The 12,753-nt window shown below is 33.3% G+C and overlaps 1 protein-coding gene across 1 annotated transcript in view; it reads left to right on the forward strand.

Moving 5' to 3' along the window:
- Positions 1–12,753, forward strand: part of PKHD1 (PKHD1 ciliary IPT domain containing fibrocystin/polyductin) — a 409,206-nt gene that overhangs the window by 280,553 nt on the left and 115,900 nt on the right. Inside the window, exon 55 of the mRNA XM_059701438.1 lies at positions 1,295–1,382. Coding sequence (XP_059557421.1) covers positions 1,295–1,382 — 88 coding nt within the window. The remainder of the gene's footprint in view (positions 1–1,294; positions 1,383–12,753) is intronic.

Raw genomic sequence — 12,753 nt, forward strand, 5'->3', positions numbered from 1 at the left:
GTTGTTGTTAAAATCTTTTGTTGTTGGAAAGTTCTCGAAATTACTTCATATTTCTTCTTCTGAAGAAATTGGTTACCATATTTAACCAATAGTGAAAAAGATGGAATTTTAAAATGATGATAATAATGATGATGGTATCTTCTAAAACTTTTATATACATATGATTATTATTATGAAATATTGATTCCAGGACATATCCTGAAATTCAGAGTGTTTTTTACATTTCCATTAATTCTAATTTTAGTTTTATTATCTTCTGGCTTTTCTTTGAATTAGAGTATGGAAAAAATTAAGGATATTGACATAAACAGTTGGTTAAACTTCCATTATTTGAAACTTTTGTGTTTTACAAAAGATGAAAACTTAAGGCATGTTATTTGTACCTTACTGGTGTTTGTTTCTTTTATTCATGTTTTCTGCTAAAATTTATAAGATCTTTAGAGTGCAAGATTCATGATTTGCAACAAAATTGGGTACACCAGTACAGGGGTATGTAGACAATTCTTTGGAAAATATTTGAAGAAAATATTAGAACTCCTATTCAAATAAATATGAGTATACTCACATATATGTATATTTAATTAAGTAAATATTCATGCAGTAGGAGTATATAACCATAATTTTGTTACTGCTTGGGTTCATGCCCAAAACATTTTTAGACCACTAGGATATGAGGAGTGAGCTTCATGTAATTTTAAAATGTAGTAAAACATATAAGAGAAAAGACCTGAAGGGATAAAACTGGACTGCATCAAGCAAGAACTTGGCAAGACTTTAATTTATGAGTCTTAAATTATATTTTGAAACAAAGGAGCTAGAGATCTATCCTTTGATATCTGCAATAAAGAAGTAGAGGTCTAACCACTGAAAACAAAGTTAATAGCACCAAATCTCTTTCCTTAGGAAATAATAAATTACTTTTGCCTTTTGGAAAATCTAGTGTGTAACATAAAATATCAAAAACAGTTAACTTCCAACCAAATTGCAAATGGTGTGGAATCACTTAATGGTGGAAATCGAATTAGTTAGCCATTAGTGTGGTCTATTTCCCAACTGTTGGATTACTAGATGTGATGTGCATGCATTTTTCTATAACTTTTGAGAGAGCGAGTTTCATGTCCATGTGAGATACATTTGACCTGCTAAAAACAGAGCACTAAAATACTCTTTTTCTGATAAGTGTACATCTTTATATGTAGTTTCTATATCACATATCTTGCCCAATTACCTCTATAATGAGTTTTACTCATGTTTCCTTAATTCATCTGAAGAATTTTGCTTATTTTATTTTCAGGAGTTTATGGGAAACTTCAGCTTCACAGTGCTTATCCTAAGAAATCCTGGACACGGCTTGGGGCTGACATTGCTTCAGGCAATGAGAGGTAAGGAATGAGAGTCAGTTACAATACATTTCTTGGTTTAGTTTGCTTCTGCTTGATGTTTTGTTATGACATAAAATTAAATTTTAGATTAATAATTATAGTTCAAGGATGAATAAATGAAAAAAAAGGAGACCAGAAGGGATTATGGAAATTTCTGAAAAGTAATAGAGAAAAAATAAAACAAGTAAAAGGCAGGGGAGAACATAGTTTATTTAAGGAATGAATTTTAGTTAATACATGTTTACAGCTATCAATAAATCTTTAAAAATATCAATTCTATGAGTTAATAGATGATGTATAAGGTGGAACCATTGAAATGGTAGGTGATTAAGAGATAGATGAAAATAAATTAAGAGTGAGATGAAGCATATGAAGAATATTATAGAATTGAAAAGGTAGTAATATAATTTAATAATATCGGAGGAATAAAGGATGAAATTACCACTGCCTCAAACTAAAGAGGTAATGTGGAGAACAAACTGGTGGAATTTACCTGGATGCAGAATAAAAGGTCAGGAGATAAAAATAATAAAAGAGAAGGTATTAGAAATAGAAAACAGAAATTAGAAAGTATATGCAGGTAATTGCTCTTTTTAATAAGAGCCCAGAATAACTACAACAGAAAGAATAGTGAAAACTATAACTGAAATGTGCATAGCAACCTTTGGAATAGTTACCTTTAATTTGAACAGAGCAACATCAAGAACAATGATTGCTACATATTCTCATAGTATAAGAAAAAAGAGTGAAAAAGTAAAAGAAAAACAGAAGGAGGCATGAAACTTGCTAACCATACAATTTTTTACATCATTAAAGGTAGGAAGATAGTGGTGCAAAACCAATATATGTTTAAGGAAAAAAAGATTATGATCAAAGAATTGGACTCTATGCTTAAAAAAAAAAATACTGGTTTGCTTTGCAAGACCTGAAATAAATGGACAAAAGAGATTAATAAAGAGATTAAACTGAATATAAAATTCAAGAATAAGAATAAAAATTTAAAAAAATATAAAGGTATATATATTTTATAGATTAAAGGGAAGCATTGAAGTAAATTTAATACTACAAATATGGTTGTTAAAGTAAGGAAAATTCTAATTCTTTCTGTAATTTTGAAAAGTTAATGTATTAGTCAGGGTTTTATATATATGTGTATATATATATATTAGTTTTTTGTGTCTGTGGATGATACTGGTTATATATACATATATATATACACATCTATAATATATATGCAGAGATGTATTTCAATTAAATATTGAAATGAATAATTAAAAAAATGAAAGCAAAAGCCTCAAAATTATTCAAAAGAAAAAATCAAATTAAATATATACAATTGGTGAAATAAATATATTTTATATTAATAAAGATTTCAATCTCCAATGAGACCCCAATATCAGAAAAGTTTTACACAAGATAACAATATAGAACTGTATAGAATAAGTCTCTAAGTAATATAAGGAGAAATTGACAGAAACAAAAGATATGAAATACATTTACTTACCTTTTTCAGTGTCTAATCTTTAATATAGGTTAAAAACAATATACAAAATATGAAGAAATATGAATAATATAATAAAGGCAATTTGATTTGAATGTATATGTACATATACTAGTATATCCTTACCATATATATATATATATATATATATATATATATATATATATATATATATATACTCTAGAGTCCCAGTGCACAAAATTAGTGCACAGGGGTGGAGGGGGTCCCCTCAGCCCAGCCTGCACCCTCTAGCAATCCGGGACCCCTCAGGGGATGTCTGACTGCCAGTTTAGGCCCAATCCTGTGGGCCTAAAATGGCAGTTGAACATTCCTCTCACAATCCGGGACTGCTGGCTCCTAACCACTCACCTGCTTGCCTGCCTGATAGCCCCTAACCACTCTACCTGCCTTCCTGATCACCCCGAACCCTTCTGCCTGCCAGCCTGATGCCCCTAACTGCTCACCTGCCTGCCTGATCGCCTAACTGCCTCTCCCTCAGCCCCTGGCGCTGCGGCTTCGTCTGGAAGGATGTCTGGAATGAAGTCCGGAAGGTCATTCAGCTGACTGGTCTAATTAGCATATTATGCTTTTATTATTATAGATATAATTAAAGCCTTAATAAATTTTAATAAACAGAAATGATATAGAATATGGTTATAATAAAATAAACATAAAGATAAAAATACTATCTTAATCACAAATCTTAATTTCTTGTAAGATGGAAAAATAGGAAAAAACCCACCCTTTCCTAAATAACTTTTGTATCAAAGAAGAGATCAAAACTTTATCAATAGGATACTTGGGAAGAAGCAATATTGGGAGTGTTGCATGAGACATGGCCAAACATGCAATCACATTAAATGCTTGTATTGTTGAATAAGAAAATACAAAAATAAACAAACTAAGCTTTCATTATGAGAAACCAGAAACAAAATGACTAATAAATCTAATGAAATCATTCGGTGCAAGATAAAGACAGAAATTGGTGAATTAGTAGGAAATTAGTAGACTTAGATTTTTTTTATTTTTAAAGATACTGTTTTAATCTCTAATAACTTTAATCATACAAAATTTTGTAAAATCAGAAATGAGAATTCAAATATAACATACCAAAGAGACTAATATTGTAATATAAAATGTGCTATCTATATGGCATCATTTTGAATTTTAAAAAGTTATATATAGAAATAAATTAATTGCCTAAAGGAGAATAAAGGTGGAAGAACCAATAATAATGATATAAAGTTATCCAATATTTATTTCCAAAAATACATTTGGTTCAAATATGTATGACATGTTTTTTTCAATCATTCATCTATTACTTATTTTTTAAAATATATTTTATTGATTTTTTACAAAGAGGAAGGGAGAGAGATAGAGAGTTAGAAACATCGATGAGAGAGAAACATCAATTCAGCTGCCTCCTGCACACCTCCTACTGGGGATGTGCCTGCAAACAAACAAGGTACATGCCCTTGACCGGAATCGAACCTGGGACCCTTCAGTCCTCAGGCTGACACTCTATCCACCGAGCCAAACCCGCTAGGGCACATCTACTACTTTTTATGTTGTGTAATCTATTCCACAGCACAGGAAAATATGTGAAGCTTTCCAATTAATTTTAGGAGGCAAGCATAAAATAATTTTTTAAACACCTGCTAAAGATAACTCAAAAAACCCTAACAAAATCTGAGGCAACAACAAAGTGTAAGTAAAATGCAAAAGTCTTAAACAGCAACAAATGAAACCTAGTAATTTATTAGAAGAAAATAAGATTATGACTGAGTGTGACTCCTTTAAGTAAAGAGAGATGGCTCAGATTGAAATAATTAATATAATTTATCTAAACAATAGGTATAAAGTTTAAGAATATAATCATTTTGGTATAAAACAAATGCATTTTATAAAATTCAGCTTGCATTCTTAGAATAAACAGTAAATTAGGATTGCAAAGAGCTTTCTTTGAATTAATGTTTTTTACTAGGGTGTTGAGCCATTAGTTGAGAATCACGGCTTTAAATACTAATACAAAATAAATATTTAAAAATCTCTCTGAAACAGAAATTTTGTTTTATAGAAAAACTAACATTAAAAATCAGTGCATTACAATAATTATTAAATATTGTTATTAAATTTTTTGTCAATGTGTTGCATAAAAAAAGGACAGTAGTTGGAACTGTTGAAAGAAATCCAAACTGCCATTTTTTTGTGTGTGTGGATTATGTACATTTGGTTTTAGAAATGTAAAGAACCACCTGAATAACTATCAGCTGAATTCAATAAGTGCACAAATCAATAGCTTTTTTAATATGTGAGCAATAAATTTTTAAATTATAATGTAAAATCCTATTTAAAATGTCAATTTAAAATACTAGAAATAAACTTAGAATTTATAGGAGCTCTAAAAGCAAAACAATAAAACACTAGTAAGAAGCATAAAAGGAGACTATAATATATGGTGATGAGTAATGTAAATAGAAAGGCTCAATATTATAAAGATGTCAAATCTGATGCAACTTTAATCACAAGCCATGTATATATACTTGGAATCTGATTCATTAATTCTAAGCCTTTTGGAACAAAGGACACTTGAAGATAACGAAGCATAACCAGGTATATATTTATAAAAATATATACCTTTAATGACATAATTACTTTCTGTTAGTGGCACCAGAATAGAAGACAATGCCTAGCATTTGACCCAGGGAAGTATTATTACCTAGATTTTGAATATTAGAATTTCAATTTAGTTGAAAACTTGAGCTGAAATAATTGGTCAGCGCTTTGGAAAAATATAAAATCGGGTTTTTATTGCTTCCCTTTAAAATAAATTATAGATAGATTAAAATATTAAATATAAAAAAGTGAAACCATGAATTATTTGAAGAACATTTAAGTAAATATTATGTAGCAAACTAAGAAAGACCTGTTTAATCATAAGAAATACAACAACCACAAGAGCAAGAAGTAATAGATTTGACAACATTAAAATCAGTATTTTCACATCAATTACAAAATGTAAATCCAGTGATAAACTAGAAAATATTTACAATATATCATAGTACAGATGAAGGCCCGATACTTTTAAAAAAATATATTTTATTGATTTTTTACAGAGAGGAAGGGAGAGGGATAGAGAGTTAGAAACATAGATGAGAGAGAAACATTGATTCAGCTGCCTCCTGCTCACTCCCCACTGGGGATGTGCCCGCAACCAAGGTACATGCCTTTGATTGGAATCAAACCTGGGACCCTTGAGTCCGCAGGCCGATGCTCTATCCACTGAGCCAAACCGGTTAGGGCAGGCCCGATATTTTTATTTGCAATATAAAGAAACAACATAAACAGACCAGAAGAATAATTGCCAAAATGTTTTTATACATGAGCCACAAAAGTCATATATCTGCATAATAAGCATATGGAAAAATATTTTTTCTTAAGCCCATGGACATAGACAATAAGGTAGTGAAGGCCTGGGGCAGAGTGGAAACCAGGTGGAGAGGGACAATGGGGGGAATAAGTGGGGGAGCATCTGTAATACTTTCAACAATAAAGATAATAATAATAATAATAATAATAATAATAATAAATAAAAATAAAAATGCAAAACAAAACTGAAATTAAAATAAATATTAATTAAAACAAATACCATTTATCAATTTTGCATTGGCAAAGGTGAAAGAGTGAATTCTAAGTTGACAAATTGGAGGAGATTTGGGCATTCATGCAGGAAATAATATTATATATTGATTTAGTTTTATATAAAATATTTATGTATTCATATATGCGGATAGAAATTGTCTGGAAGGACACATGGATCCCTGCTGGTGAGATGATAGATAGGTACTTCTGTGATGTGCTTTTCTCTATATACAGAATTTCTTCATTGAGTAGTTATTACTTTTATAGTTATTTTATTATTGTTACTTATTTATTCAACAGAATTTTTGTCAAATCTTATCCTGTGTCAAACAATGAACTATGGCCTAGAGATAATAACAAGTAAAAATCAACATGGTCTCTGACATCAACATTAGTTGAATAAATATAAAGTAAATGTACAATTGCATATGTAATAAATGGTATCAATGGGGGGCTATGTGGGATTCTGAAAAATTATAAATGTGGGAACTGGAAGCAGTGATGGAAGTTAGAGAAGGCTTCCCTGAAGATTGATTTTAGAGGTGGGACCTGAATGATGAGTGGGCTTTTGTTAAGCAAAGTGAGGGCAAATGTGTGTAGAAAGAGGACCCTAACCAGAGCAAACATCATTCAATCATCCAACAAATAATTTGCTTAGTACTTACTATGTCCCAGGTTGTAAGTACTGGAGATATAGAGGCAAATTTGAAGAGATCACTGTCTTCTAGGAGTTCACATCTTAGTGGAGAGGGATAGATAATCAAATACAGAAATATAAACAGCATAGTTGCAGATTATAAAAGTAAGGAAATAAACAGGGTAGCACCAAAAATAGTTGGGCATTATTTATTTATTATTATTTTCCCAATAATAGCTTACATGAAATGTTATTCTGTATTAGTTTCAGATGTTGTTAGAAAAGAATGTTCTTTACAGAATGGTCCCTTTTATTTATTTATTTTATTTTATTTTTAAAATATATTTTATTGATTTTTTACAGAGAGGAAGGGAGAGAGATAGAGAGTTAGAAACATCGATGAGAGAGAAACATTGATCAGCTGCCTCCTGCACATCTCCTACTGGGGATGTGCCCGCAACCCAGGTACATGCCCTTGACCCGAATCGAACCTGGGACCTTTCCGTCCGCAGGCCAACGCTCTATCCACTGAGCCAAACCGGTTTCGGCAGAATGGTCCCTTTCAGATTGAATGGACAGAGAAGGTCTCTCTGGAGAAAAGGAATTTGAGTTGAGATTTGAATGTAAGTGGGATTCATTCATCTGTTCAATGAAATGAGCAAGAGTGCTCAATGAAGGAGGGGCATCCAACATTGTTCCTGAGGGGCCTTTGGGGCTGGTGGGCAGACAGGAGGCCACGATAGCTGGAGCAGTGAGCAGAGGGGAGAGTTGCATGGCATGACAGATGCCAAGTCACATGGAACCTTGTTTAGCCGTGAGAGGTCAAAGGGAAAATCACTGAAATGTTTTAAGCAGCAAAATTAATGGAATCTGGTTTATACTTCAAAAATGACTCTGGTTGCTATATAGGTGATGGATTGTGGAGAAAGGAGTGGAAGTTGGGGTATTGATTAGGAGGCCAATTGAGGCTACACGTCATAGTGGCTAGGATTTTATGGAGGAGGCAGTGGAGATTGAAGGAAGAGATGGCGCTGGCTGGGAGTGCCAGTGAGGTGAATGCTGAGGTGAGGGGGGAGTACTTCAGGCTTTTAGCTAGAGCCACCTAGTGAATGGTGGAAACATGTATTGAGATGGGAAGACTGGGACTAGCCTAATTTTTTAGAAGTTGATAGCGGAGGAGTCAATGGCAGGTGATTGAGAAGCAGAAGTGGGAGAGGAAAATTTGTGATGGGAGGAAAGATGAACAGGAGGGACCTGAAGGAAAGCCAGGTGGCTGATGTGGAGAGCAGAGACTGAGCACAATAGGGTTCCAAGGAGTAGTTAGGGATCAGGGCCAGATTCACTGGGGATATCAACACTATTAGTGTTTACCCTCCTCAAAGCATCGTGCAGCTGTTTGAGGTTTCTAAGAGGATAGTATGGATGGGATGTGACACTTACCATGTTTTTGTATCTTTAAAATATCATTCTAGGCAAATGCAGACAACAGGAGGGGTAAAACATGGACGTAGGGACACCACTTAGGAGGTCCAATCAAGAGAAAGTGAAACTTGTAGTCAGGAGCTGAAGTGGCAAAGGAAAGAAGTGGGCAGATTTAGAAACAGGAGACAAACTCTAAGGATGTATTGGGTTTGCGGTGCTTTCTTGGCTTCCGGTTTGTGTAACTGGATGGTGGTGTCATTACCTAGACGAGGACTACATTTGGGGAGGGGGGGCAGATTATGAGTTCAGATTTGGTCATGTGGAGTTTGACGTTCCTATATCACACCCAAGAAGCGTTGTGAGGTAGGTAAATAGGGATCAGTAAGAAACTTCAGTTATTATAAGGTTAGTAAGTTGGAATTTGGCAGGAACAACATGAATGGATTTTTCTTACAAGAATGTATTAAAAACCTCCTTCGGAGTCTGAGCTACAGGCTATTTTGAAAGAAACTCAATTTTATTAATTAAAACTATCCGTGGTAATTAACTAGCTACCATTTATTGAGTTCTTATCATGAAGTCTGACTATATGTCAGGCCTCTACCAAGCATTTTACATACATTATCTCATTTAAATCTCTCAATGCTGTAAGTTAAGTATTATTATCTGCATTTCACAGACATTAAAACTGAGGCTAGAGAAGTTAAGTAAAATTTCCTAAGTTCATAAAGCTCTAAGTTCCTGAGGCTGGATTTTTACCCTGGTTTGTATGATTCTATTCCTTGTGTTCTATATATTACAAATATTAAAAACAGCATCTCTTGGTATCAGTCCTGCAGAGGAGTGCTTTAATTAGTTTATGTAAATAATGTGTAATTATCATAATGTATTCCTTTTTCGGATAGCCTTTTTTTTTAAAAAAAAAATCCTCACTGAGGATATTTTCCCATTGATTTTTAGAGAGAGTGGAAGAGAGAGGGAAAGACAGAGAGAAATATTGATGTGAGAGAAATACATTGGTTGCCTGTCTCCTGCAAGAGCCTTGACCAGGGCCTGGGCCAGGGAGGAGCCTGCAACCAAGGTATGTGCCCTTGACTGGAATTGAACCCGGGACCCTTGGGTCCGCAGGCCAATGCTCTATCCATTGAGCAAACCCGGCTAGGGCTGGATAGCCTTTTGTAACCTTTAAAAATTGTGCAATAATTTAAAACTCTCAGTAAGTTGTAAATATAATTGAGTTCTCACATATCCTTTACTCTGTGTTCCCTGATGATATCTTACATAGAACACTGTCAAATCCAGCAAGTTGATATTAGTATAATATTAACTGCACTACAGACTAGTCAAGTGATTTCTTTAATCATTTATCTACAATCTTCTTTTTGTTAAAAGTCAGTTTAGTAAGTCTTTCCAATCTATTGTTATGGGAGTAGATTTCATGTGGACTCCTTTATGAACTTTCATCAACAGAATTAGTGATCTGAATTTATTTGCAATTGATTTATTTTATGAAATACATTGGAGTGAAACATTCTGAGGAAAAATTTCATGTCAATTTTGTAAACCCAAACATTTATTACACTAACAACCAAAGCAAGCTTAGCCAGATATTTGACTAGAAAACTCTCTGTTGTTAAATGTTATCATATAAATTTATCTCTGGTTAGAGTGTAGGCCCTCATTCTGAAGGGTTGTGGGTTTGATTTTCATCAAGGGCATATACCTTAGTTGCAGGCTTGATCCCCAGCCCCTGTTGGGGTGCATTTGGGAGGCAACCAATTGACGTGTCTTTCTCACATTAATGTTTCTCTCACTCTCTCTCTTGCTCTCTCTTTCACACACACACACACACACACACACACACACACACACACACACACACACAGTACCCTCCTTCCCCTCTACTCTCTCTAAAAAAAAAATCAATGGAAAAAAATATTCTTGGGTGGGGGAAATTTTTTTTAAAAAGAAGTATAGAATCCCAAGGCTTCAGGAATATAGAAGAGAGATAAATGATAAAGAGCCTGTAAGGTTTTAGAAGACTTAATGGACAAGGTCAGCTTAAGTTCAATTATATTTATATTTATAATATAAAGTTTGGAATAATATTTTCAACAATTTATTTCTCTCTTTCCCTAGAAAATTACTAGGCACTGTGGCATTTATGTAGCATTTCATTAAATATTAATATCAAAGTTGAATAGCCACAGAAGACATGAGTATAAAATCAGTTACAGGGCAGTAATATCTATTATTATGTCAAATTTATGTTGGAAGAGAAACAGGGATTGGGCATTCAGTGGAGAAGAGACTCCCATGGGATGACTTCTTGAAAGCAAAGGAATTTTAGTCAGTTTTTAAGAATGAATAGACTGGAGGGCAGAGTACAGATGATGATAATTTGTGTGAAAGCTGAGAAACATATAACAATTTTTTTTGTGAGAGTAAGCAGATTCCCTTGGCTGGAGCAGAGGACTTATGTAAGAAAGTTAGGGGACGAGGTGTTATTATTTTTTATATTACATTAAAGATTTCTTTTCAGGTCATATATTCTATGTATTTTGACAAATGTATAATGACATGTATCTATCCTTATAGAATCATACAGAATAGTTTCACAGCCCTAAAAATCCCCTGTGCTTCCTAGGGAATGCATTTTTTAACTTATTTTTTTGATTTTCAGAGGGAAAGAGGAAGGGAAGGAGGGAGAAAGAAATATCAGTACTTGTACTACATTAATTTGTTGTTTATGCATTCATTGGTTGATTCTTACATGTGCCCTAACTGGGGGTGGGACCCACAACCTTGACGACGATGCTACAATAAATTGACTTTTAATCTAATATTCTAATATTTTTGTATTGCTTAAAGTATTACAAAGAGTATTACATATGTCTCCTTTTAATCTAATATTAGATTGAATATTAATCTAATATTCACAAGGACCTTTCGGAACATTATACTGACCTAGTGTCTAAAAAAACTTTCTTCAGCAATATAAATAGTATTAACAATGTTATCTTGTCCTAGCTCAGTGATGGCGAACCTTTTGAGCTCGGCATGTCATCACTGGCCTAGCTGGTTTGGTTCAGTGGATAGAGTGTTGACCTGTGAACTGAAGGGTACTGGGTTCAATTTCAGTCAAGGACATGTACCTCAGTTACAGGCTCGATCCCTGTTTCTGGTTGGGGCGGTGTGGGAGGTAACCAATTGATGTGTCTCTCTCACATCAATGTTTCTCTCTCTCTCGCCCTCCCTCCCTCCTTTCCACTCTCTCTAAAAATCAACAGAAAAATATCCTCAGCTGAGGATTAACAACAAAAAATATTATCTTGATATTACTAAAGTAAAGGATTGATTTGAATTATACTGCTAATTTGATTTTGGTGTTACTTTAAACCCATAGCTTTCTTTTCTTTAAAAAAATATATTTTACTACAATATATTACCTGGTAAGTTGGAAAATTTATATTTAAATGAAAAGTACTAATAAGCCCATTATCCATAAGTGAACTAACATTTCAATGAGCATCTTTCCTGTCTTCTGTTTTCTGTGCATGTGTTATTTTTGTTAAAAATAAATGGTGTATATTGTTTTATATCCTGCTTTTATCAATCAATATGTAATGAGCAGAATCCCTTGTAATTCATTGTTTTGCTGCACTGTACTTTTTACACTGCATGGGTTATAGATTTTTCATAATTTCAGGAATTATCATGATATCATTACAGAATGTGGAAGTATTGCTTTTTCTTTAGCAGGTGGAGAATTAAGAGTCAGACAAGTGGGCTGATGTTATTTAATGAAAGTATTTTCACCTGATCAGGAGTCTTCCTTTTGTCTTAATTCAACCTCTAACTCCATTCATTGATCTATTCTTGAGCTTTGTTATTTGATCTCTCTGTTTATTGGTTTCCTTGCCTTTAAAAGTTAGTAGTTATTCTAGTATTCTGTAACTGTGAGTTTTCTAGGATGTCATAGCAAAGTAGGAACAAAGGTAACACTAAATTCTTTCATTAAAATTACATCAATTGACAAGTCTTCTTTTCTCTCTCCGACTCTCTGTTTCTCTTTCTCTAACCTCAAGAACACAGATTTGAATTAATTACCATCTTTGGCCCACAGATGACCTTTATAAACTTCTTTCTGTTTTTGGTGTTGATACTAT

Source organism: Myotis daubentonii, chromosome 6, assembly GCF_963259705.1.
Source record: "Myotis daubentonii chromosome 6, mMyoDau2.1, whole genome shotgun sequence".
Lineage (NCBI taxonomy): Eukaryota > Metazoa > Chordata > Mammalia > Chiroptera > Vespertilionidae > Myotis > Myotis daubentonii.